Here is a 25,258-nt window from a genome sequence, read left to right as displayed (position 1 = left end):
ACTGAGTGCACACTCTCGCACCTGATTCTGACGCCTTCCATTCTGCCCTGTCCACCTTTGGGTTCTCTCTTTCCCCGCCCCCTTTCAAATCCCAGTTGTGGTCAAAGCAGATCCCTGTACTAAACGTTCCGTATCTCATCCGCCACATGGAGACAAGCACTGTACTCCAGAAAAGCAAGCTCCCTGCAACCAGGGCCGGCATCCCTTCCCTCTCCCTTCCATCAACCCTACGGGCCTCAGCCACCAGCACCCAGCTCGGGGAAAGTTTTTTGGGTCAGTCCTGGGGCTTGAACTCTGGGCCTGGGCGCTGTCCCTCAGCTCTTCAGCTCAAGGCTAGCGCTCTACCACTTGAGCCACAGCGCCACTTCCGGCTATTTTTTTCTGCTTATGTGGTGCTGAGGAATCAAACCCAGGGCCTCAGGCATGCAAGGCCAGCTCTCTACCCCTGAGCCACATTCCCGGCCCTACATTTAAATTCTTTAAGCCATACATTGAAGGAACCTCTATGTAAAGCTATGTTATGTATTCATTGTAGGGATATCATAGGGTGAGGGCATTCTCTATTTGAGGGTACTGTGTATACGTGTGTATGTATGTATACATATATACTTTTTATATATACTTTATATATACATTATATGTTGTATATCTACATCTATATTATTGTATTTACATATAATGTACATAAAGTATATATGTATGCTATGTATACATGTGTTATACTATATAACATGTATATTCATATATACACACGTATATGTGTGTACATGTATATGTATCTATATATTCCCAGTAAATTCCAACCTCTACTCGTTCTCTGTCGCCTCCTTGTGGCCATTGATTTATCTGCATTGTTTGTTTTTGGTTTGTCTCCTTTAGGACTTTGGTCCCTTGGGATTGTGATCATTACCTTTTCTATTTCTTTTTTTTAATAAATGATTTTGAGTTAATTCCAATGCTGATTTGCACATTAGTTAATTTAGGCTTCTGCAACATAAACACAAGGTGAGAGAGCAGAATGGTACATGAAGAACCTAACGAACGTATAAACCTGAATTTTCTCATCCAAGTTAAAGGTCTTTTTTACTTACTGTGTGTGTTCTGTTATTCCCAGCAGGGCACAGTACTGTCTGGTGCATTCAATTCATTCAAGAACAGCACAAGAAGCTGACATCGGTGGCTCACACCTGCAATCCAGCTACTCAGAAAGCTGAGATCTGAGGATCTCAGTTCTAAGCCAGCCTAGGCAGGAAAGTGCACGAGACTCTTATTTCCAATGAACCACACAAAAAGCCAGAAGGGGATGTGTGGCTCAGTTGGTAGAGCACCTGCATTGAGGAAGAGCACAAGACCTTGAGTTCAAGTCCAGCACTAGCACAAAAAGAAAGAAGAAAAGAAACACCAGGAGGGTCGAGGGTATTCCCAGTCTTTGAATGAAGATGGAGTCATCTTCCACTGAGCTGGGAAAACACACGGGCAAGTCCCTCATTCTTTTTTGATGTGTTCAATTGGATATCTTATAATATATCTAAGTCAGTATGTCAAGAACCCGGGCAGATGTGTGGTGCAGGGATCCAGGCGTGGACTGGACATCTTTGGTGTACGGCTGCTACGTAAAACCATGAATCCAGAGAAGCAGGATTGAAACTCTGGTGCACAGCACTTTGGGTCAGTTAATGAGGAGTCAGTGAAGCCAAGGAGAAAGGTCACAGGAAGTTAAGAGAGAGTGGGGAGGGAGGCCAAGGGCCAGTTCACACTTATAATTCCAGCTACTCAGGAGGCTGAGATCTGAGGATCACGGTTCAAAGCCAGCCCAGGAGACTCTTATCTCCAACGAATCAGCAAAAAGGTGGAAATGCAATGGTGGTTCAAGTGGTAGAGCACCAGCCTTGAGCAAATCAAAAACCGTCCAGGGCTGAGGACCAGGCCGCCGTGGGCTGTGTGTGTATGTGTGTGGTAATCTTGCAGCTGATCTTGTTGACATTGGTAAGAAATAGAAAGATAAGCGAGCTTCATCCTCACCCAAGTTACTTCACCTCAAAGATTAAGAAGTCAAAGTCATCTCAGCTCTCCAGAGAGGAGGGAGGCCACTGATTTCATGGCACCTGGACAGGATCTTAATTTTACTGTTCATCCGGTCAGGAGATGAACAGGGATACAAAGACACACCATGTGCTCCATCATGGAGCTTCTTGTTCCCACAATGCCTTGCGACGCTCAAAGGCTTCCTCTTCCCATGATGCTCTCAGTGCCTGCTCAACCAATGAGAAGATCCGGGGTGGGGAAGGGACAAGCTCTCAACCAATCAGCACCGAGCCCAGGGGCGGGGCTATGGGAGGAGCCTGCCCTGCATGAACCAACCTTCAAGGGGCCGCCATGACTCCTGTCTGGGCTCCTGGCCAGAGGGTGGGATTCCCTACTTTCTTTTGCAGCTCTCCTGTCACTGTTGAATGCGTTGACTGTGTTTCTGACCCCAGCTGACAGCAGGGGACACAGGATGAGCCTTTGGGGCAGCCAGTGGTGAATGGGAACAAAAATGGCACCATGATCTGGACTTGGCCTTTTCTCCTTCCTTTCCATTTTCCTTCTTCCCTTCCTTCCTTGCTGGTTTGCTTCCTTTTTCTCTTCCTTTCTCCCTTCTGCTATCTGACTTGCACTCACTTCTGCATCTGCTTGCATGGTGTCCCTTCCCTGCTACCTGCCATGACCCCTCTGCTCATGATGGATGGACCCCCACCGTGGACCAAGGACCCATCCTTCCCAGAAACACAGTCGCCTTTTGTTGTGTTTTGTTTCATTTTTTGGCTGTCGTTGGTACCAGAGCCTCCCTTTGGCTTGATTTGCTCACTAAGCTGGTTCGTGACCACTTGAGCCACACCTCCAGTCTCGGTTTTTGCTGGCTCCCTGTGATGGAGTCTGGAGGACTTTTCAAAGCCCAGGTTGGCTTTGAACTGTGATCTTCCAGGTCTTAGCCTCTGGAGAAGCTATAGACATACACCTTTTCCATGCTGGTTCTTAGGAATTCCAATCTCGGCCTTGTTTGTATTCTCTCTCTCTCTCTCTCTGTCTGTCTGTCTGTCTCTCTCTCTGCATTTCTCTTTCCTTTCTTTCTTTTTCAACATCACACACTCTCCCTCTCCTTTTCTCCTTATCCCTTTCTCCTGTTTTCCTGTCTGTTTCTCTCTCTCTCCTACCCTCTTAGAATTCTAGGGAGGGAGCTTCTAAGATGCTAGGTAAGCAGGTAGCTAAGTAGATGATAGACAGAGGGAACTTTAAGAAAGTTTGGGTCTCTAAGGAGTCCAAGTAGCTAACGGGACCTACATTCAACATGGAGTCTGGTAGCTCAGCCATGTTGGAGCTGAGCAGTCACACCTGCAGCCTACACTTCTGGAAGATTCACTGTGGCATCGCACAACCATATTCCTGTTTGATTCTCCAAGGTAAGCAGCCTCCCTCCCTGAGCCTGGCCAACCAGCTGGGACTGGCCGTCCACCAATCAGGACGGAGGACTCCTGCGGGCTGGACGCCCCCTTTGCACGACAGAGATGAGGGAATTCCTCTATTCCCCTCCCCAGCTAGCACACTTCCTTTTTACCGCCGTTGGTAGGAGAAGTTTTGACTTTTGTTTATAACAGAACTTCCCTTTTTTGTCTTCAAGTCTTTCCCAGTGGATTTTTGTTAAGGATAATAGATGATGGCGACATAGTTTAATAATAGCCACTGCATATACCCCAAATTCCTGGGGAAACGTCACTTTTGTTCCTTTTTTTGTTTTTTTGTCAGTCGTGAGGCTGGAACTCGGGGCCTGGGTGCTGTCCCTCAGCTCTTCAGCTCAAGGCTGGCGCTCTACCATGTGAGCCACAGCACCACTTTAGCTTTTTCTGCTTTTGTAGTGCTGAGGAATCGAACCCAGGGCCTCATGCATGCGAGGCAAGCGCTCTACCACTGAGCCACCTGCCCAGCCCCCATTCTCTCTTTCCTGAATCTTCATTCTCTTACTGGATGTATAATGTACATTATTGAATCTCCAGCAAGGATTTGTTGTGCTTCTGACAAACTCTTCATATTAGAGAGATTTCTGGCTTTATTAAAATGTTATTATGGCCCACATCTCACGCCTGTCACCCCAGTCACTCAGGAGGCTAAGATCTGAGGATCATGATTTGAAGCCAGCCTGGGCACGAAAGTCCATGAGACTCTTATCTCCAAAAGACAACTTAGAAAAAACCACAAGTAGCACTGTGGCTCACAGGGTAGAGCGCCAGCCTTAAGTAAAAGAATCTCAGGAACAATCGACAGGCCCTGAGTTCAAGCCTGAAGACCAGCACACGAAAAAATGTTATGATGTCTGGCTAATATTATGTTCGGCAAAAGCTCTTCCTACATCAATTGAAATGATAATTTTCTCCCTCTCATTTTTCCCAAAGTGTTAATGAAGCTATATCATGAGAAAAAAAATCCAAGTTGTTTGTAGTGTATTTATGGTTGCCATCTACTGTTGCATTTAACATTCTTTGGTTTTCTATCAGGTTGAAAATTTCCAGGTGTATATGTGGGAAAGCAGGGAGGCTGAGAATCTAAGGGTCAACATTGGAGGCTAGCCAGGGCAGGAAAGTCCATGAATCACCTAAAACCCAGAAGTGGAGCTGTGGCTGAAATGGTAGAGCACCAGCCTAGCATGATAAAGCTCAGTGACAGTGCTCACATCGTGAGTTCAAGCCCCGTGACCGACAGAAATAAAGAAATGAAGAATTCTAGATTTCACAGGGAAAGACTGTCTTGGTGCTGAACAGAGTCTGGACTGTAGGCTGAGGGTCGCCATGACTGGCTTTCTTTCACCGGTGAGGGTTCTGGGTTTCAACTCGGGGTCTAGGTGCTGTTCCTGAGCATTTTTCACTCAAGGCTAGCACTCTACCACTTGAGCCATAGTTCCACTTCCAGTGTTTTGCTGCTTTACTGGAGATAAAAGTCTCACTGACTTTTCTACTGGGTCTGACCTTGAATCTTAACCTTCAGGTCTCAGACTCCCGAGTAGCTGGGATTATAGGAGTAAAACACTGGTGCCTGGCAATGGCTTATTTTCTTACACTGAGAAACTGAGGAGCAAGAGGAAAACCAAAAGATATAAATGTTCAGAGAGGCAGACATCTGGTCGTACTCTTTTAATTCCAAGTCCAGGCTTTCATCCGGAACGTTAACCTCGCACACTTTCTACCTGCCTGGTCCAGCCATTTTCTCACAGATTGTATATCTATGTCTAAAACAGTAATCATAAGAAATGTGGTCGTTGTATGCCATGTACCCACAAAATATCCCATTTAAGCCAGCGGTGTTGTTCTTCAACCTGAAAGAAGAAAAACAGGAAACTACTTAAGAAGTCAAAGACTTGAAATAGTCACACACACACACACACACACACACACACACACACAAATGACCTCTGCTACCTGATATTACGGCCCCGACAGCCCTCATTGCCTAAGAAAAATTACAGTTCATGTGGAGCTCACTGGTTGTCCAGGGGATTTCCCTTCAGCCTGTCAGTTCACGAGCACCACGCATGTGAATCACGTCCAACCTCTCATCCTTCCCCCCATGTCCCCCCAACCTCCCTCACGTTCTCTGTTCCCATTCTCACATGTGGAGGTTAAATATTAGGATGGGCGCCGTCCTGAGCATTTGTGCTACTCAGGAAACTGAGATCTGAGGACCAGGGTTCAAAATCACCCAGCCAGGGAAGTCTGTCAGACTCTTATAATGAAATCAAGCAAAATAGTCAGAAGTGGAGCTGTGGCTCAAGTGGTAGAGCACCCTGGCCCAAAGGAGTTCAAGCCCTGGGAAAAGGATAGGAAGAAAGGAAAGTATCATCAGGCTACTGCTAGTGTCTTCACAAAATAAGGCTATCTGTGCATTATTCTTATGTAGGTTTTGGTACTGGATCTTAAACTTGGGGTCTGGACACTATATCAGAGATTTTGTGCTAAAGGCTGGTGCTCTACCACTTGACCACAGAGCCATTTTGATCAGTGTTTTGGTAGTTAATTGGAGATGAGTGTCTCATGCACGTTTATGTCAGAGCTGGCTTCGAACCGCCGTCCTCAGATCTCAACTTTCCTGAGTAGCTGGGATTACAGGCGTGACCACCAGCACCCGGCTATGTGATAATTTTTGGCATGATTAAATTCATTAGAGAAGCCTGACATGGCAGGTATGTTTAAGGGTATTTCAACAATCTATCATTTTCCTGAGGCAAACAGAGGTTAAAAAATAGACTTAAAACAATAATAGGAAAAAAAAAAAACAAAATAGAAACTCACCAGATATCAGACATAATACTGTCATCCACTCTCACATAGTAGTTTGTGCTATCTTGTCTAGGAGATGCTCCAAGCCAGTAGTCGTATAACCCCATGGACTTTACAAAATCCTAAGAAACAAAAATGTTTTGTGTACAAAGTTATCTCTGGCTGGATATAGTGGCTCACGCCTGTAATACTAGCTACTCAGGAGGCTGAGATCTGAGGATCAGGATTCAAAGCCAGCCAGGACAGGGAAGTCCATGAGACTCTTATGTCCAGGGAACTACCAGAAAACCCCAAAAATCCCTAAAGAGGATCTGTGGCTCAAGTTGGGGAATGTCAACCTTGAACAAAAAAGCTCATGGAGGGCGTCCAGGCCCTGAGTTCTAGCCCTGGGACTGGCACAAAAATAATGATCTCTGCACATACTTCTGCGAATCACCATTCTAATTATTGTTTGAAAAGAATTACTTTCAAAATTGCATTACATGTGTGTGTGTGTGTGTGTGTGTGTGTGTGTGTGTGTGTGTGTGCGCGCGCGCGCGCTCAAGTGTTACTCAAGACCCTGAGTTTGAGTCCCATGTCTGGCATACAAAAAAAAAGAAAGAAGGAAAGAAGGGAGGGAGGGATGGGGGGAGGGAGAGAAAGAAAGAGAGAGAGAGACAGAGAGAGAAAGAAAGAAAGAAAAACAAAAAAGAAGGAAGGAAGGAAGGAAGGAAAGAAGGAAGGAAGGAAGGAAGGAAGGAAGGGAAAGAAAGGAAATCTAGTAAAGTCGGCACAGGTCAGTGTAAAAGGCATCTCAGAAGCCATCCAAAATTTTGTAAGCCATAGAACTCATACTTTGTTCTTATTTCTCACTTAACTATATTTTGTGGCGTCAGTAACTATCAGTGAACCATTTGAGAAAGATCCAATGAGAAAGATACAACACATTCCCCTTCTTCTAGAAAGAACGAAAGACCTTTCGGTCCCGGGGCTTGAACTCAGGGCCTGGACGCTGTCCCTGAGCTGCTTTTTCTCACTTCTGGTTTTCTGGTGGTTCATGGGAGATCAGAGTCTCATGGACTTTCTGTCCCAGGCTGGCTTTGATTGAACCTCACTCTCCAGCTCGCAGCCTCCTGAGGAGCTGGGGTGACAGGCGTGAGCCACGGGTGCGTGGCTGCCTCTTCTTATTCAGTGATAGGCAATGCGATTTCCTTTCTGACCGAGACTCACGGACGTACCAGGGCATCCTGGCGGTTAATCTTCAGCAGGCTGGCATTGCGGTCAGTGCATGACTTTACGCTGTTTTGCCACGTGTCAGAAATGCGATGTAGAAGGTAGCATGCATCTGCATGCCAGATCCAGTTCTGTGCACAGGGATTGCACGTGTGCTCTGGAAGAAAAACGCCCTTTACTTTGTTTTATGTGGGTAGATCTTCAGCCCTCCTGCGGTTCCCTGACATCTCTATGGGACGTGAACCCAGCTTACTGCATTTTCGTCTGGTAATATTTAAGTTTGTTTTGGCCAGTTTTGGGGCTTGAACTTGGGATCTCACGTCTCGCTTAGCTTTTTCAGTGAAGGCTGATCCTCTACGATTTGAGTCATGCCCCCACTTCTGGTTTTTGCCGGTTCACTGGGGAGAAGACTTTCCTGCATGGGCTGGCTTTGAACCATGATCCTCACAACTCAACCTCTTCAGCAGCTCGGATGACAGGCGGGAGCCACCAGTGCCTGGCTTTTACTGGGTGAAAGTTTGCAATGAAACCGTCTGTAGAGAAGCGTGTTTTCCTATCTATCCTTTACTGAGCTTAAAATACATTGAGATTTTTTACATCACCTTTAACATAACAATAAGAATTTCTCAGTGTAAATTCAGATTAGAGAAATTGACTTAATTATACCTTAGTCATTATACCTTAGCAGACTGAGGAAAATACTTGTTGTCTTAATACGCTTGTAGAGCAAGGATACCTGGGTAATTGAGTGTTGTACAGGTATTATTGTTCTCAGATTTTCTTCTAAGTATATGGGACAGTCAACAGTGCATTCACGGTGCTTAATTCCTTTCTTACTCAGTAGTTCTAGCTGGGCATCGGTGGCGCGTGCCTGTTATCCTAACTCCTCAGGTGGCTGAAATCTGAGGATTAGTGTTTAAAGTAAGCCTGGGCGGGAACATCTGTGAGACTCTTATCTTACAATATCCAGCAACAACCAGAAGTGGTGCTGTGGCTTAACTGGTTAAGCTCCATGCAGCCTAGAGCAAAAAAGCTAAGGGACACAGCCCAGGCCCCGAGTTCAAGCCCCAGGATCCCCAGGATACACACACACACACACACACACACACACACACACACACACACACACACACACACACACACACGGTAGCTTTAGTTCCTGGTCTCATACGCAGCCCTCGGGGTGTTACAGAATTACCTGGCTCTTTTCTCCGTAGCTCATGACCCAGCCAGGTGGCCAGGGTTTGCACGGTGATAGAGAGGTTCTGGATCTTCTCAGAACTGTTGACAATCCCCATTTGTTGTAGGGACACGTTTCTCTGAAGTTCCGCTTGGATATTTTGCAATTTATAAACTCCAAATCCAGAGAGAGACAGAGAGAGAGAGATTTAAAAAAGAAACTTGTAAACCTTCAATATCATGACCTTAAAAGTTGTTTTGCACAAGGAATACTAAAAAAGACCAAAAGGGGAACAGGAGGTGTGGCTCACGTGGTAGAACACCAATTGTGAGTACAAACAGCTGAGCCAGGGGACAGTGGCTCCCGCCTGTCATCCCAGCTGCTCAAGAGGCTGAGATCTGAGGATCGCAGTCGGAAGCCAGCCTGGGCAGGAATGTCCCTGAGACTCTTATATTCAACGCACCACCAGAAAATCAGAAGTGGAGCCGTGGCTCAAGTGGTAGAGCACCAGCCTTGAGTGAGAAAGCTCAGAGACAGCGCCCAGGCCCCGAGTTCAAGCCCCACGACCAGCAGCACATCCAAAAAAAAAGGGGTGATACGTACGCATGATCCCCAAGATTCCTAGTCCAAGGAGGAGGAGGAGGAGGAGGAGGAGAGTCAGACCCAGGGCTATTTTAACCCATAAGTGTGAAGGCGGCGGACGCACTGTGGAATAGGAAACAACGAAAGGTTCTCAAGACAGTGTTCAGTTGCATTCATTCATACAATGTCATTCATTCATTCGTTTTGCCTGTCTGTCTTTCCTATTGTGCAACCTGCAAAATCATTTAATTTGTTTGATGCTCTAAGACACGAAAAAAAAATCATCTGATCAAGATGCACTGTACTCACACCATGACCGGGTGAATGGAAACCCTTTGCGCAAGTACTTACAGATGCAAAGCAAAACAGCCAGGACCCAGCTGCTTATACCATAAATCCCAGCTACTCAGGAGGCTGAGATCCGAGGATCTCAGTTCAAAGCCAGCCTGGGCAGGAAAAAAAATAACCAGGAGACTCTTATCTCCTAGGAAGCAGCAAAAAAAAAAACCTGGAAGTGGAGCTGTGGCTCAAGGGGTAGAGAGCCAGCCTTGAGCAGGAAGAGCTGAGGGACAGCGCCCAGGCCCTGAGTTCAAGCCCTGTGACCAACAAAACAAAAACACACTAGAAATGGCACTAATGCTTCGAGTTGTCGTTTAGCCCTTTTTATGCTAGTATCAGGCCTTGAACTCAGGACCTGGGTGGTGTCGTGACAGTTTTTTTTCCTAAGGCTGGCGTTCTACCACTTGAGTCACAGCTCTAATTCCAGCTTTTTGGTTAACTGGTGATGAGTCTCACAGACTTTTCTGCCTTGGCTGGCTTAGAACTGTAATCCTCAGACCTCAGTGCACTGAGTAGCTAAAATTACAGGAGTGAGACACACAACCAGGGAATTATTCTTTTTCTGTGTCTGTGGTCCTGAGGAATTGAACCCAGGACTTCATGCATGCTAGGCGAGCGCTCTACCATTAAGCTGCATGCCCAGCTCAAGGTGACTTATTCTTAAATCATTACAGGATATCTATTTTGAGCATGTAAAGGCTATTTCAAATAGATGTATTCTCGTAAAACATGATAGCCTAACCACACTTCTGAAACACAGGAAATCCATCGTCTTACACCACAGTTGATGCCAAATTAATGGTAACCAGAAAGCACTGGAAAAAACATTATGAAACTTCATTTCTTTAGATGGAGGAAAATGGCCTTCACTAAAAAGAACAAGGCCAAGATTTTAGCGTAGGTCAGAATGATCAATTCAAGAGTTGCTTTAGGCCAGGCACCGGTAGCTCACGCCTGTAATCTCAGCCACTCAGGAAGCTGAGATCTGAGGATCATGATACAAAGCCAGCCCGGACAGAAGGTCCATGGGACATTTTTATTTTTTTTATTGATTCTGGATTTAAACTCTGGGCCTGGGCGCTGTCCCTCAGCTCTTCAGCTCAAGGCGGGCACTCTACCACTTGAACCACAGCGCCACTTCCGGTTTTCTGGTGGTTCATGGGAGATCAGAGTCTCACAGACTTTCCTGCCCGGGCTGGCTTTGCACCGTGATCCTCAGATCTCAGCCTCCTGAGTAGCTGGGATGACAGGCAGGAGCCACCGATGCCCGGACACTCAGGGATTTTGTTTCCAATGAATCAGCAAAATGATGGATGTGGAGCTGTTGTTCAACTAGTAGAGCACCAGCCGTGAGCAAAAACGTCATGCCAGAGTTCCTGGCCTTGAGATGAAGACTCAATACTGGCAAGCAGAAGTGTATGCGTGAGCGTGTGCGCACACACACACATGCATACACACACATGCACACACATGCACACACACATGCACACACACACAGAGTTTGGAGCTTTTGGATTATATCAATCAGCACATAACAGGTGGTAAAAATATCCCAGCTCTCTCTGCTTCCCTTGTCCCTCTGTCTGTCTGTCTGTCTGTCTGTCTGTCTGTCTGTCTGTCTGTCTGTCTCTCTGTCTGTCTGTTTCTGGCTCTCTGTTTCTCACTATCTCTGTCTTTGACTTTCTCTGTCCCTCTCTCTCTGTCTGTCTGTCTGTCTGTCTCTGAGACCCTCAGTCTCTTTCTCTTCATCTCTCTTTATATGACTCTGTCCCTCTGTCCCTCTGTCCCTCTGTCTCTGTTCCTGGCTGTCGATTTTTGCCTGTTTTTCCTCTGTCCCTTTGTCTCTCTCTGCCTCAGTCTCTTGATCTGTTGTTGGCTGCGTCCCTGTCTCTGTCTGTCTCCTGACCTTCCCAGCCTCCCTCTTTTTTCTCTCTTACAGAAATGAAAGGAAAAAGAAAATAACAAAATAAATTAAAAGATGGCTTCCCTGGACAGCATGTAATCGTGAGCCACAGAAGCGGACACTTTGTACAATTTCAGAACACTTTCCTATAGCTCGATCGTAATATTTAAAAGTAGAACATTTACAAATGATTGATTGATTGTAAATGATTTCAATCCAGTGCTTGGAAAAAAGAGAAGGTTTTGGGGAAGTTTAATTGGCTAATGACCCCCTCCACTCACTGAACCCCAATGTGGAAGTCTCGTTTTCATCACCCACCGTACCACACACTCCCAACTCCACATTCGTACCTTTTGTCTCCACTGTGTCCAACTCCTGGATCTTCTGTGTCTTTCCTGAGTTCTGGAAGTCTAGATCCGCGTAAGTGACTTCTTCAGACATGGAGGGATGTGGAAAGCAGGTGGAATGAAATGCGGTTGTTAGGAGAAGGCAGGGCTGACTGTTGGACGTTGGATGGAAGGTGGACGCTGAGGCTTTGGGATCATCAGCAGCAGCCGCCCTTCCCCAGCTGACCCTGTGTCTAACCCAGCCGAGCCAATCAGCTCCTCATCTGTGGTCTGAGGCAGAACTGGGTGACTGAGACATAAGGAAACATTTCACCAAACTCTCTTCCTCTTTCTTATCGCCGCACATGCCAACATCAGAAAGTAGGCTGTTAAAATTCCCCCCGGCTGAAATCATGCTCAGCATCCCGGTTTTCATTTGGCTAAACTATAATTCGTTGTTCAAAGGACTTACCCCATTGGAATTCAAGTTTTTCACTATACAAAGAAATATCTCTAAAGGGTTAAATAACAGATAGTAAAGTTAAAATAAAACATCTTCTCAGCAAGAACCAACAGAAAATACAATCATGGGGCCCGGCGCTGGTGGCTCACGCCTGTCATCCCAGCGACTCAGGAGGCTGAGACCTGAGGATCATGGTTCAAAGCCAGCCAAGGTAGGAAAGTCAGGGAGACTCTGATCTCCAATGAACCACCAGAAAACTGGAAGTGGAGCTGTGGCCCAAGTGGTAGAGTGCCAGCCTTGAGCAGAAAAGCTCAGGGACAGCGCCCAGGCCCTGAGTTCAAACCCCTAATCCCCCCACATACATCCAAAAACATGGGGATAAATTAATGAGGTCATTCGAAACCAAAATGAAGAAAATCGATAAACTATTGAAGAAAAAAAGCACTAAACTGGAAAAGTATACTTTGAGATTAGAAGGGATAAAATTATATATCAGCATACACACATGGATGAAATGCGCTCTAAATGCATTGAAAAATGTCAGCTGCACCAATGGCTCATACCTGTAATCCGTGTGTGTGTGTGGGGGGAGCAGATCCTGGGACTTGAACTCAGGCCTGGGCGCTGTCCCTGAGCTCTTTCACTCAAGACTAGCGCTCTACCACTTTGAGCCACAGATCCACTTCCAGTTTTGAGTGGTTAGAGATAGGAAATCTCATGGGGATTTTCCTGCCTGGCCTGGCTTTGAACCATGAACCTCAGATCTCAGCCTCTTGAGTAGCTGGGATGGTAGACATAAATCACTGGCCCCAGATGACATATATAAGTTTACGAATGTGTTGATACATCTATATGAACACATCCATACATGCATACACACATATACACTCATGCATATGTGCATCTGCATATGCACAGGTGCGCGCACACACACACACACACACACACACACACACACACACACACACACATGAGATGCATCTGGGAGGGACGGGACGCCTAATCTGTCTTCATCACGAAGGTCAGCGGCTGTCTGGGGCAAGTGTCTGAATGGTTCCTCCACTGACCCCTGACCTGTGTGACCTGGGGAAGGAGGCCTTCACTTCCATCATGGACTAATCCTTCTGTGAAGTGCACAGTGCAAATGGCTGATCCCTCCTTGAACCCTCCTAGAAACGCAACGTGGTTAATACTTCCGTGAAATAATACTTAGGTGCTTTGCGCATCCTTTCCTTTAAATCGTGTTTATGATGACATTTGCAGATGCATTCAGATCCTATGTTTTGTGTTTACAAAACCCTAGGTGATCAGTATGAACCTTCAGTATCTTTGAATGTGTTCATCATGATCACGGAATGGGATCGTCTCAAATACTGGTCACTCCTTAGTGCCTAAAGCATCCCTCATTTGGTGTCAGAGAATCTCATAGACTTTCCTCGTCTCTAACACAGCCACAGAGAAACAACAAAGTGAGGTTGTAGTTCAGAGGGCTCAAAGATGCTTCCTTCCTCTCTCATTCTCTAGAACTCACTCTGAAACATAGATGTCTGTCCCCACCCTGTACAATCTGTATAACCTCAAGTCTTTGTTGAGCCTCTTCAGACTCCCGTCAGAAACGACCACATCTAGAACAGCAGAAAACTCCAAGTGTGTGTGTGTGTGTGTGTGTGTGTGTGTGTGTGTGTGTGTGTGGTAGTGGTGCTGGGTTTTGATCTCAGGGCCTTGTGCTGTCCTTTGACCCTTGTGCTCAAGGCTGGATCTCTACCACGGGAGCCACACCTTTCATTGCAGTAGTATTGCACTTTACATTTTATTTCCAGTTATTCATCATGTGGCAGAGTTCTCATTTAATTGGTTTTTACATTAAAAAAATTGTTGTCCTAAAGGTGATGCATAGAAGAATGAAAATTACATAGGTCGGTTCAGGAGTACATTAGTTTTTGGACAATGTCGCCCATCTTTGTTGTGGTGGTGGTGGTTCCGGTTCTGGGGCTTGAATTCAGGACCTGGCGCTGTCCCTGAGCTCTTTTGCTCAAGGCTAGCACTCTACCACTTGAGCCACAGCGCCCTTTCCAGGTTTTTTGCTGGTTTACTGGAGATAAGAGTCTCGGTGACTTTCCTGCCTGGACTGTCCTTAAACTTCAGTCTTGAAATCTAGGCCTCCTGAGTAGCTGGGATTTCAGGGGTGGGCGCTGGTGCCTGGTAATGACTTATTTACCTGCACTCAGCAAAAGAGGAGCAATAGGAAATTAGAAGATATAAATATTCAGAGGGGCAGAACTCTGCTTATAGTATTTTTATTCCGATTGTGTGATCCAATAGACACACGCTAACATCAGCGTCTTCCCACCGCAGGACAGCATCTCAACTAAATGATGTTTTACCCATGAAAGGTCACCATCTTGAACTTTAACCTAGCATGCTTTCTACCCGCACCGCACCTGCCATCTTCTCACATAAAGAAGATGATTTTAAAGAACAATCATCATAAGCAATGCGCCTGTTTTCGGTCATATATGCACAATACATTCCGTTTAAGGCACTGGGCTTGTTCTTCAACCTGAGAGAGGAAAAGCAGGAAAGTACTTAATAGCTCACATATTTGAAATACACACACACACACACACACACACACACATACACACACACACACACATACACACACACATGACCTGTGCTACCTGACAGTATGGCGCCGACAGTCAGCATTTCCTAAGGAAAATAAGAGTCCTTGGTGGTGCAGGGGATTTCCCTTCAGCCTGTCAGGCTCTGACGCCATGCATGTGGATCACCTCACCCCTCATCCTTCCCCCCATGTCGCCCCACCCCAACTCTCATGGTCTCTGTTTCCATTTTCACAGATGGACGTTGACTCTTAGGATGGCGCCGTCCTGAGCTTTTGTGTTACTCAGGGAACTGAGACCTGAGGACCTGGGTTCAAAGTCACCCAGCAGCAGAGGCCATGAGACTTGTACATCTAATGAAATCAAGCCAAGAAGTCAGCAGTGGCGCTGTGGCTCCCGTGGTAGAGCACTAGCCTGGAGATAAAAAGCCTAGGACAGCACCAGGCCCTGCGGCCAAGCCCCGAGAAAGCCAGAGAAAGAAAAGAAAGTCGGCATGATGACTTGACAAAATCAGGGCATCTGTGATTGCTATGTGTGCATTTGTAGTGGGTGTTGAAGTTGGGGCCTGGACAGTATAGCAGGACTTTTGCTAAAGGACTTTTGCTCTACCACTTGAGCCTCGGCTCCACTTGTAGCATTTTTTGTGGTAGTTAATGGAGATGAGTGTCTCATGGACTTTTATATCACTTCTGGTTTGAACCGTAATCCTCAGACCTCAGCTTCCTGAGTAGCTGGGATTCCAGGCGTGACCACCAGCCCCTGGCTATGGGAACATTTTATGCATGATTAAATCTATTACAGAAGCCTGACACGGCAGGTGTGTTTAAGGGTATGTCACCAGTCTCCAATCGTCCTGAGGAAAACATAGATTAAAAATGGACTTAAAACAATAAGAGAAAAAATAGAAACTTACCAAATAGAAGAAGCAACACTCTGATCCACTGTCATAGAGTTTGTTTGATAATATCTAGGAGATGCTCCAAGCCAATAGCCAAATAATTGTATGGACTTTACAAACTCCTAGGAAACAAAGATGCTCTGTGTACAAAGTTTTCTCTGGCTGGTACCAGTGACTCACACCTGTAATTGTAGCTAATCTGGAGTCTGAGATCCTAGCATCTAGATTCAAAGCTAGCCAGGATGGGAAATCCATGAGACTCTTATCTCCAGGAGCCACCAAAAACCACACACAAACCAGAAGTGGAGCTGTGGCGTCTGTGTGTCTGTGTGTCCGTGTGTGTGTGTCTATGTGTCTGTGTGTGTCTATGTGTCTGTGTGTCTGTGTGTACGTGTGTGTGTGTGTGTGTGTGTGTGTGCTCATGTGGTACTCAAGGCTCTGGGTTCAATTCTCAGGTCTGGTATATAAAAAGAAGAAAGGAAGGAAGGAAGTAATAGGAAGGAAGGAAGGAATCAAAAAGAAAGAAAGAAAGAGAAAGGAAGGAAGAAAGAAGGAAGAAAGAAGGAAAGGAAGGAAGAAAGTAGGAAGGAAAGCAAAGCAATGCACTAAAGTCAGAACAGGTCATTTTGTAAGCCATAGATCTCATATTTTGTTCTTATTTCTCACTGAACTATACTTTGTGGAGTCAGTAACTATCAGTGAACCAGGTGAGCAAGATCCAATGAGAAAGACACAACACATGATTTCCCTTCTTCTAGAAAGGATGAGAGAACTTTTCACTCCTGGATCTTGAATTCAGGGCCTGGGCGCTGACCCTGAGCTTCTTTTTCTCAAGGCTGGTGCTCTACCACGTGAGCCACAGCACCACCTCCAGTTTTCTGGTGGTTCATTGGGAATCAGAGTCTCATGGACTTTCTGCACAGGATGCTCTGAATCTCAGTCCTTGGATCTCAGCCTCCTGGGTAGATGGATGCCAGGCGTGAGCCACCAGTGCTTAGCAGACTCTTCTTAGTCTATCACAGGAAATGCAATTTCCTTTCTTACGGAAGGAGACACTCAGAGACCTACCAGTGTATCATTGTTGTTAATCTTCAGCAGGCTGGCATTGAGGTCAGCACAGAACTGTTCACTCTTTTGCCACGTGTCATAAATATAATACAGAAGATAACATCTATTTGCGTGCCACAGCCACTCTGGTGGACAAGGTTTACATTTGTGCCCTGGAAGGAAAGTGTCCTTTTATTGAATAGATCTTCAGCCCTCTTGCTATTTCCTGTCATCTCTATGGGACATGGACCAAGTTTACTGCGTTTTCATCTGGTAATATTTAAGTTTGTTTTGTGTCAGTTCTGGGGCTTGAACTCAGAACCTCCTGCTCTTCCTTAGCTTTTTCACTCAAAGCTGATCCTCTCCCATTGGAGCCTCAACTCCACTTCTGGATTTTGGCTGGTTCACTGGAGAGAAGAGTTTCACAGACTTTCCTGCATGGGCTGGCTTTGAACCAGGATCCTCAGAACTCAACCTCTTCAGTAGCTAGGATGACAGGCGTGAGCCACCAGTGCCCGGCTTCTACTGACTGGAATTTTGAAGTGAGACCATCTATAGAGAAGTGTGTTTTCCTATCTATCATTCACTGAGCTTCATAATAAATTGAGACTTTGCATAGCCTTGAAAATAACAATGCAAAAATTTAATAGGTAAATTCAGATGAGAGAAATTGTATATTTATACTTTAGTAAAACTGGAGTTTAAAGAAAACGCATTTAGTCCGAATGCTCTTGTATAACCAGGACACCTGGTATTGCATGTTGTGTAGTTATGATTTTCTGATTTTCTTCGAACTATGTGGAACTGTCAATGCATGGACTATGCTTCATTCCTTCCTTACTCAGGGGTTCTAGCTGGGCAGTGGTGATACACACTGTAATCTCAGCTGCTCAGGAGGCTGAAATCTGAGGATTAGGGGTTGAAACCATCCTGGGCAGGAAAATCCATGAGACTCTTATATTATTAATCCAAAGCTAGAAGTGGTGCTGTGGCTCAACTGATTAATCTCCATGCAGCCAAGAGCAGAAAAGCTAAGGGACACAGCCCAGGCCCTGAGTTCAAGTCCCAGGATCCCCCCCACATACACGGTAGCTTTAGTTCCTGGTCTCATAAGCGGCCCTTGGGGTAGTACAGAATTACCTGGCTCTTTTTTCTGTAGCTCCTGACACAGCCGGGTGGCCAGGGTTTGCACGGTGATAGAGAGGTTCTGGATCTTCTCATTGAGGTTCTGGATCTTCTCAGAACTGTTGACATTCCCCATTTGCTGTAGGGACACGTTTCTCTGAAGTTCTTCTTGGACATTTTGCTGTTTATGAACTCAAATTCAGACAGAGAGAGAGAATCCAAAAAGACACTTGTAAACCTTCAGTATCATGACAGTAAGCATTGTTTGGTACAAGGAATACTAAAAAAGACCCAAGGGGAACAGGAGGCGTGGCTCACATGGTAGAACACCAACTGTGAGGACAAACAGCTGGGCAGGAGCGCTAGGCTCTGAGCCAGGGGACAGTGGCTCCTGCCTGTCATCCCAGCTGAGATGTGAGGATCCCAGTTGGAAGCCATCCTGGGAAAGAAGGAGATCCATGAGACCCTCATCTCCAAGAACCCAGCTGAAAACCCGAAGCAGACCCTTGGCTCAAGTAGTGGCGCGCTAGCCTGAAGTGTGAAAACTGAAGCAGAGTTCCCCGGGCCCTGAGGTCCAGCCCCAGAACCAACAGCAGCACACACACATAAAAGGGGTGATACGTACTCACGCTCCCCAAGATGCCTAGTCCAATGAAGAGCAGGAGGAGGAGGAGGAGAGTCAGACCCAAAGCTATTCTGACCCATATTTGGGAAATGATCGGCAGCACTGTGGAATACAAAAGAGACACACAGCATGGAGTTCCATTCGTTCCTACAATGCCATTCATTCATTCATTCATTCATTCACTCATTCTGCCTGTCTTTGTTTCCCACTATGCAATCTGTGGGCTTTCTACCAATCTGGGTAGCCATGTCCTTTGCCAGGCAGAAGCTCTGCAGCTTCATGCAAACCCATTTGTCCAACCCCATTTCTAAGAAAATGGAAGGACATGGGAAAAGTCTTATTAAGTGGTGTAAGTCAGACACAAAGAAACATAGGTCCCGTGGTTTCCTTTCTTGGTAGTAACGAGTGTACATCTAGGATACTCTCTGCAGAGGAGCAGAATGGCTCATAGCTAGTACGTAGGACCCTGTAAGATGATGCTAAGCGAAATGAACTCCAGACACGGACGCAAGAGCTTTTCCTTTGCTGTTGTTGTTCTCAATGGACGATGTGATTTCCTTTTTCTTTTGTGTTTTTCCCCCTATGGTTTATCCCCTGTTGTTACTATATTAATATTGGTTCCCTGGGTATTGTATATATGTTTATCTGAACCAGGGAAGGGAAGGGGAGCAACAAAATGGGGAGACAAAGGACAAAGGGGAAATCTATGCAGAAGCGATACTCACAAGACGCTATGTGGGAAATGATCTGTATAACTTGGGTGGGGGAGGGATCGGGAGGGAGGGAAAGAAGGACAACAATGAGGGGAAGGGGTAAGAATTAGACAAGAAGTGTACGCACACCCTTACTATCTAACTGTGAGCCAGGACCCAGTGGCTCCCGCCTGTCATCCCAGCTACTCAGGAGGCTGAGATCTGAGGATCAGGGTTCAAAGCCAGCCTGGGCAGCAAAGACCAGGAGACTCTGATCTCTAATGAACCACCAGAAAAAGCCAGAAGTGGGGCGGTGGCTCACGTGGTAGAGCGCCAGCCTTGACTGAAAAAGTCTAGGGAGAACTCTTGGCCTTGAGTCCAAGCCCCGGGACTGGCAAATGTGGTGAGGATCTTTGGGGTGATATAAATCAGCACTGATTGAAAGTTACAGGGGGTACAATGATCACAGGTCTCTCTACATCCCTCTGTCCCTGTCTCTGTCTCTCTGTCTGTCACTCAGTCTTTGTCTCTCTCTCCTCCTCCCTCTCTCCCTCAGTCTTTCTGTCCATCTCTCTTTGCATGCCTCTGTTTCTATGTCCCTCTGTCTGTCTGTCTCTCTTGCTCTGTCCCTATCTGTCCATGTCTGTTTGTCTTTCTCTATACCTCTGTCTTTCTCTGCCTCCATCTCTATCTCTCTATCCGTCATTGTCTGTGTCCCTGTCTCTTCCAAACTTTCCAGAATCCTCCCCTCTCCATTTTGCAGAGGGAATGAAAAACGAAGTAACAAAATAAATTAGAAGGTGGCTTTCCTGGACAACGTGGTGTCTCGAGCCACACAAACGGAGCACTTCGAACAATTCCAGAACACTTTCCGACGCCTTCACTGTCCTACTCGAAAGTAGAACCTTTATACATGATTGGCTGTTGTGTAATTTCACAACGTCATTGCTTGAAAAATCAGAGGGACTTTGGGAGGCTTCATTAGACACCCAATTTGAGTAATAACCCTGTCCATTCACTGGACCCTAAGAAGTAAGACTCCGTTTTATCCCCTCCCACATGACACATTCGTAACTCAGCATTCCTACCTCTGGTCTCCACTTGGTCAAACTCCTGGATCGTTTCCGTCTTTCCCCAGCTCTGGTTGTTTAGATCAGCGTAAGTGATTTCTTCTTCAGACATGGAGGGACATGGAAAACACAGGGAATGAAAGGGTACATCATGCGTCCCTTGCAGGAATACTAGATTGTGGTCCTGGGTTTGAATTCAGTGCCACCCACTCTTGCTGTACTTTCTTGCTCAAGGCTGGTTCTCTACCAATTGAGTCAGGCCTCCAGTCCGGGATTTAGTCGCTAAGCTAGAGGTAGAGTTTGGAAGCCTTGTGTGCCCCCCCCCCACTCCCAGCTCTTGTTGGGGGTTTATATGTGTGTGTGTGTGTGTGTGTGTGTGTGTGTGTGTGTGTGTGCGCACTGGGACTTGAACTCAGAGCCTGGACGCTCTCCTTTAGCCTTTCTGCTCTGCTACACTCTGCTGCGTGAGTCACCGCACCACTTCTGTCTTGCTGTCAGATAATTGAAGACAAGAGTCTCGTGGGCATTTCTGCACCGACTTTTCTAAGGACGGCGTGAGTCACCCGTGTGCGGCTGTTCTGGAAACTCTGAGTCACGGTTCCTGGCTGGCACTGGAACGTTGCTTCACCCCGATCGCTTCTGGATTCTTCTGACTTTCCTTAGTACCTTTCCTTTTGACTTGTCCAGTGTGCCTGGCTTTGTGGGAACACATGGGGGGCTTTGGGGCTGTCTGGTGCCCGTGTCCGTGTGTCCTGACCCACGTCCCCCTTCCTTCATTTCCCCTCCCCGTCTTCCCCCCCCCACACATATCAAATGAGCTCTAAGTGTGGTGAGAAATGTCAACTGGGCACCAGTGGCACTGTAATCTGTCTCTGTGTGTGTGTGTGTGTATGTGTGTGTGTACATGCGCATATGTGTGTGTGCGTGCGTGTGTGTGAGTGTGTGCGTGTGTGTCTCTGTGTGTGTACATGTGCATGTGTGTGTGTGTGTGTGTGTGCGCGTGTGTGTGTGTGTGTGTGTGTGTGCCAGTCCTGGGGCTTGAACTCAGGGCCTGGGCGCTGTCCCTGAGCTCGGTCACTCAAGGCTAGCGCTCTACCACTTTGAGCCAGGGCTCCACTTCTGGGTTTCTGCTGATTAACTGGAGATAAAAGTCTCATAGTCTTCCCAGACTGACTTTTGTCCACAATCCTCAGATCTCAGCCTCCTGAGTAGCTGGGATTACAAGCGTGAGCCACTGGTGCCTGGCTATAGATATAATTGTATGAATGTGTTTATATGTCTATATGAACACATCCACACATGCATACGCACACATACACTCATGCGTATGTGCATCTGCATATGCACAGGTGTGTGCGCACACACACACACACACACACACACACACACACACACACACATGAGATGCATCTGGGAGGGACGGGACGCCTAATCTGTCTTCATCACGAAGGTCAGCGGCTGTCTGGGGCAAGTGTCTGAATGGTTCCTCCACTGACCTCTGACCTGTGTGACCCTGGGGGAGGAGGCCCTCACCTGGGTCATGGACTAATCCTTCTGTGACGTGCACAGTGCGAATGGCCGATCCTCCTCGAACCGCTGAAGAAATGCAACATGGTTAATTAATACTTGGGTAAAATAATGCTTAGGTGTTCTGCGCAACCTTTCCTTTAAATCTGCCTGACAACATTCTCATGATTACAATTGCAGATGAATTTGGATCAGATATATAAAGAGAGAGACTAGGAAAAAAATCGCAGGTGAGCCGGGTGCTGGTGGCTCCCGCCTGGCATCCCAGCTGCTCAGGAGGCTGAGATCTGAGGATGGTGGTTCAAAGCCAGCCCGGGCAGGAAAGTCCATGAGATTCTTATCTGCAATGACCCACAGGAAAGCCTGTAACTCAAGCATACAGCTCATAGCCTTGAGCAAAGAGACTTTCAGGCCCTGAGTTCAAGCCCCAGGACCGACCAAAACAAAAACAACAAAACAGAACTTAGAAACAGCCCTCACGCTTCTTGTGTTGTTTCGGTGTTGGGCTGTTTCTAGGCATAAGACTTGATCTTGGGACCTGGCTGCTGTCCCTGACCATTTTTTGCTTAAGGCTCATGTTCTAGAACTTGAGTCGCAGCTCTGCTTCTAGCTTTTTGGAGGTTAACTGGAGAAGCAGAGACTTTTCTGCTCTAGTTGGCTTACAACCATGACCCTCAGATCTCAGCCTCCTGAGTAGCTAAAATGATAGGAATGAGCCACAGTCACCCAGTGAAGTATTCTTTTTCTTTTCTTTTCTTTTTTGCCTGTCCAGGGCTTGAACTCAGGGCCCAGCACCATTCCTGAGCTTCTTGTCCTGAAGGCTGGCACTTACAAACCACTTCTGATTTTTTTCTGATTATGTGGTCCAGAAGAATCGAACCCAGGGCTTCATGCATGCTAGGCAAGCACTCTACCACGGAGCCACAGTCCCAGCCCAAGGGGAATTATTCCTAAACATTACAGGATAGTTATTCTCATCCAGGTGGCTGTGCAAAGGTTATTTCAAATGAATGCATTCTAGTAAAACATGATCATCTAACCACCCTTCTGAAAAAGAGGAAATCTACCTTATACCTCACAGTCGATGCCAAAATAACCGTCACCAGAGAGAACTGAAAAGAAATTACGAAACTTCATTTTTTTTTAGAAAGAGGGAAATGACCTTCACTGAAAAGGACAACAAGGTCAAGGCCTTCGCGTAGGTCAGAATGATACATTCAGAGCTACTTTTAGGCCGGGCACCTGTAGCTCACGCCTGTAACCTCAGCCACTCAGGAGACTGAGATCTGAGGATCGTGATACTCAGCCAGCCCGGACAGGAAGGTCCATAAGGCTTTTGATTTCCAAGGAACCAGTGAAATGATAGAAGTGGAGCTGTGGCTCAAGTGGTAGAGCGCCAGCTTTGTGGGGAAGAAGCCAAATGAGGGGTTGAGTTCAAGCCCAGCTCTGGCAAACACAAGCATGTCTGTGTGTGTGCGTTAACACACGCACACGCACACGCTCTCTCTCTCTCTCTCTCTCTCTCTCTCTCTCTCTCTCTCTTTCTCTCTCTCTCTCTCTCTCTCTCTCTCTCTCACACACACACACACACAGTTTGGATCTTTGGGATAATATAAATCAGAACTGGAAACAGCATTTCAGGTGGTAAAATTATCACATCTCTCCGCATTGTTCTGTCTCTGTCTCTCTGTCTCTCTCTCTCTTTCTCTGTCCCTTTCTGTCCGTCTGTGTCATTCTTTGTCCCTGTGTCCCTCTCTGCCTGTCTCTGTCTCTCTGTCCGTCTTTGTCTGCGTCTCTGTCTCTCTCTTCCAAGCGTTCCAGAATCCCTCTTCTTTCTCCCTTACACAAATGAAAATAAATTCAGCGGTGGCTTTCCTGGACAGCGTCTAACCTTGAGCCACAGAACATTTATTAGTGATTGGCTGCTGGTAACGTCACAGAGCCGGAGCTTAAGAAACGTCAGACGCGTTTGGGGAGGCTTAATCAAAAATCTGACCTGAATCTAACGCCATCTGCCGCCTGAGTCCTCGGGTGCAAGTCTCGCTTTCATCGCCCACCTTGCCACACCTCCACAGCCCAACGTGCGTACCTTTGGTCTCCCCTCGGTCAGGTTCCTGGATCTTCGGGAAGTTCACAACAGCATAAGTGGCTTCTTCAGACATGGAGGGACGCGGAAAGCACACGGAATGAAATGCTGTTGTTAGGAGAAGGCAGAGCTGACTATGAACGTTGGACGGAAGGTGGACGCTGAGGCTTTGCGATCATCAGCAGCCGCCGCCCTTCCCCAGCCGACCCTGTGACTAATCTGCTGAGCTGATGGACTCCTCATCGCTGATCTCCGGCAGGACTGCGTGACTGAGCCATGAGGAAACATTTCTCCTCACCAGACTCTCTTGCTCTTTCTTATCACTACAATTGCCTCCTGCAGAATCTAGGTTTGTTGTGTTTCTGTTGGTTCTGGGGTTCGAATTCACTGCCACACACTCTGGCTGTACTTACTTGCTCTAGCATGGTGCTCTACCACTTGAGTCAGGCCCCCAGTCCAGAATTTTGCTGGTTAGCTAGAGGTAGAGTTTGGAAGATTTGTCTGCCTAGGCTGGTTTTGAACTAGGGCCGTCCAAGTTTCAGTCTCCTGAGTAGTTAGGACACACAGGCATGAGCCACCAGCTCCTAGCTCACAAATGAGTGCTTTTTGTTTTTGTTAGGGTTTTATTGGTGTGTGTGTGTGTGTGTGTGTGTGTGTGTGTGTGTGTGTGTGTGTGTGTGTGTGTGTGTGTATGCTGGTCCTGGGGCTTGAACTAAGAGCCTGGACACTGTCCCTGAGCTTTTGTGGCCAAAGCTAGCCCTCTACCATTTAAGCCTCAGCTCCACTTCTAGCTGTTTGGTGGTTAACTGGAGGTCAGAGTCTCATGAACTTCCCTGCTCCTCTGTGCGTGTGTAGTGGGACTTGAACTCAGAGCCTGGTCACTCTCCCTTGGCCTTTTTGCTCAAGACACACACTACTACGTGAGTCACAGCACCACTTCTGACTTGTTTCTGGATAATTTAGACAAGTCTCCTTCCTTCCTTCCTTCCTTCCTTCCTTCCTTCCTTCCTTCCTTCCTTGCTTCCTCCCTCCCTCCCTTCTTTCTTTCTTTCTTTCTTTCTTTCTTTCTTTCTTTCTTTCTTTCTTTCTTTCTTTCTTTCTTTCTTTCTTTCTTTCTTTCTCACTGTTAGGATCTCCAATAGACAATGCAGATTGTTGAATGAATTTCTTGATAAAGGTAATCATTATCTTATTCCTGAACAGAAAATACTTATTCTATTACTAGATGTATAATGTACACTATTTAATCTTCCA

At 46.6% G+C, this 25,258-nt stretch overlaps 2 protein-coding genes across 2 annotated transcripts; both read right to left on the bottom strand.

The window, feature by feature from the left end:
* Positions 1 to 5,156: 5,156 nt before the first annotated feature.
* On the bottom strand, positions 5,157 to 12,094 carry LOC138819966 (C-type lectin domain family 12 member A-like). Its single transcript, XM_070011559.1, has 6 exons — positions 11,872 to 12,094; positions 9,301 to 9,402; positions 8,716 to 8,871; positions 7,523 to 7,674; positions 6,318 to 6,427; positions 5,157 to 5,344 (listed from the first exon to the last, which is right to left on the bottom strand). The coding sequence occupies exons 1-6, from the start codon at positions 11,960 to 11,962 to the stop codon at positions 5,212 to 5,214; spliced, it is 744 nt and encodes a 247-aa protein (XP_069867660.1). The 5' UTR covers positions 11,963 to 12,094; the 3' UTR covers positions 5,157 to 5,211.
* Positions 12,095 to 14,624: 2,530 nt separating this feature from the next.
* On the bottom strand, positions 14,625 to 18,710 carry LOC138820001 (C-type lectin domain family 12 member A-like). The gene is made up of 5 exons (XM_070011622.1): positions 18,630 to 18,710; positions 18,020 to 18,196; positions 16,901 to 17,052; positions 15,848 to 15,954; positions 14,625 to 14,870 (listed from the first exon to the last, which is right to left on the bottom strand). The coding sequence occupies exons 2-5, from the start codon at positions 18,138 to 18,140 to the stop codon at positions 14,720 to 14,722; spliced, it is 531 nt and encodes a 176-aa protein (XP_069867723.1). The 5' UTR covers positions 18,141 to 18,196; positions 18,630 to 18,710; the 3' UTR covers positions 14,625 to 14,719.
* Between the last annotated feature and the right edge of the window lie 6,548 nt (positions 18,711 to 25,258).

This window comes from Dipodomys merriami, unplaced genomic scaffold, assembly GCF_024711535.1.
Source record: "Dipodomys merriami isolate MVZ:Mamm:240054 unplaced genomic scaffold, mDipMer1.0.p SCAF_84, whole genome shotgun sequence".
NCBI lineage: Eukaryota > Metazoa > Chordata > Mammalia > Rodentia > Heteromyidae > Dipodomys > Dipodomys merriami.
Note: the sequence above shows the minus strand (reverse complement) of the source record. Positions and strands in the feature narration are given on the sequence as shown.

Bases quoted from the DNA above. Each gene is read 5' to 3' on its own strand.
- LOC138819966 (XM_070011559.1), bottom strand. From the start codon at position 11,962: ATGTCTGAAGAAGTCACTTACGCGGATCTAGACTTCCAGAACTCAGGA. The intron at 7,675-8,715 runs GTAATTCTGTAA...TTTTTCTTCCAG, and splicing joins GCTACGGAGAAAAGAGCCAG to AGCACACGTGCAATCCCTGT. The intron at 5,345-6,317 runs GTGAGTTTCTAT...TTCTTCTTTCAG, and splicing joins AGTATTATGTCTGATATCTG to GTTGAAGAACAACACCGCTG.
- LOC138820001 (XM_070011622.1), bottom strand. From the start codon at position 18,140: ATGGGGAATGTCAACAGTTCTGAGAAGATCCAGAACCTCAATGAGAAG. The intron at 17,053-18,019 runs GTAATTCTGTAC...CTTTCCTTCCAG, and splicing joins GCTACAGAAAAAAGAGCCAG to GGCACAAATGTAAACCTTGT. The intron at 15,955-16,900 runs GTAGGTCTCTGA...TTTGTTTCCTAG, and splicing joins TTAACAACAATGATACACTG to GAGTTTGTAAAGTCCATACA.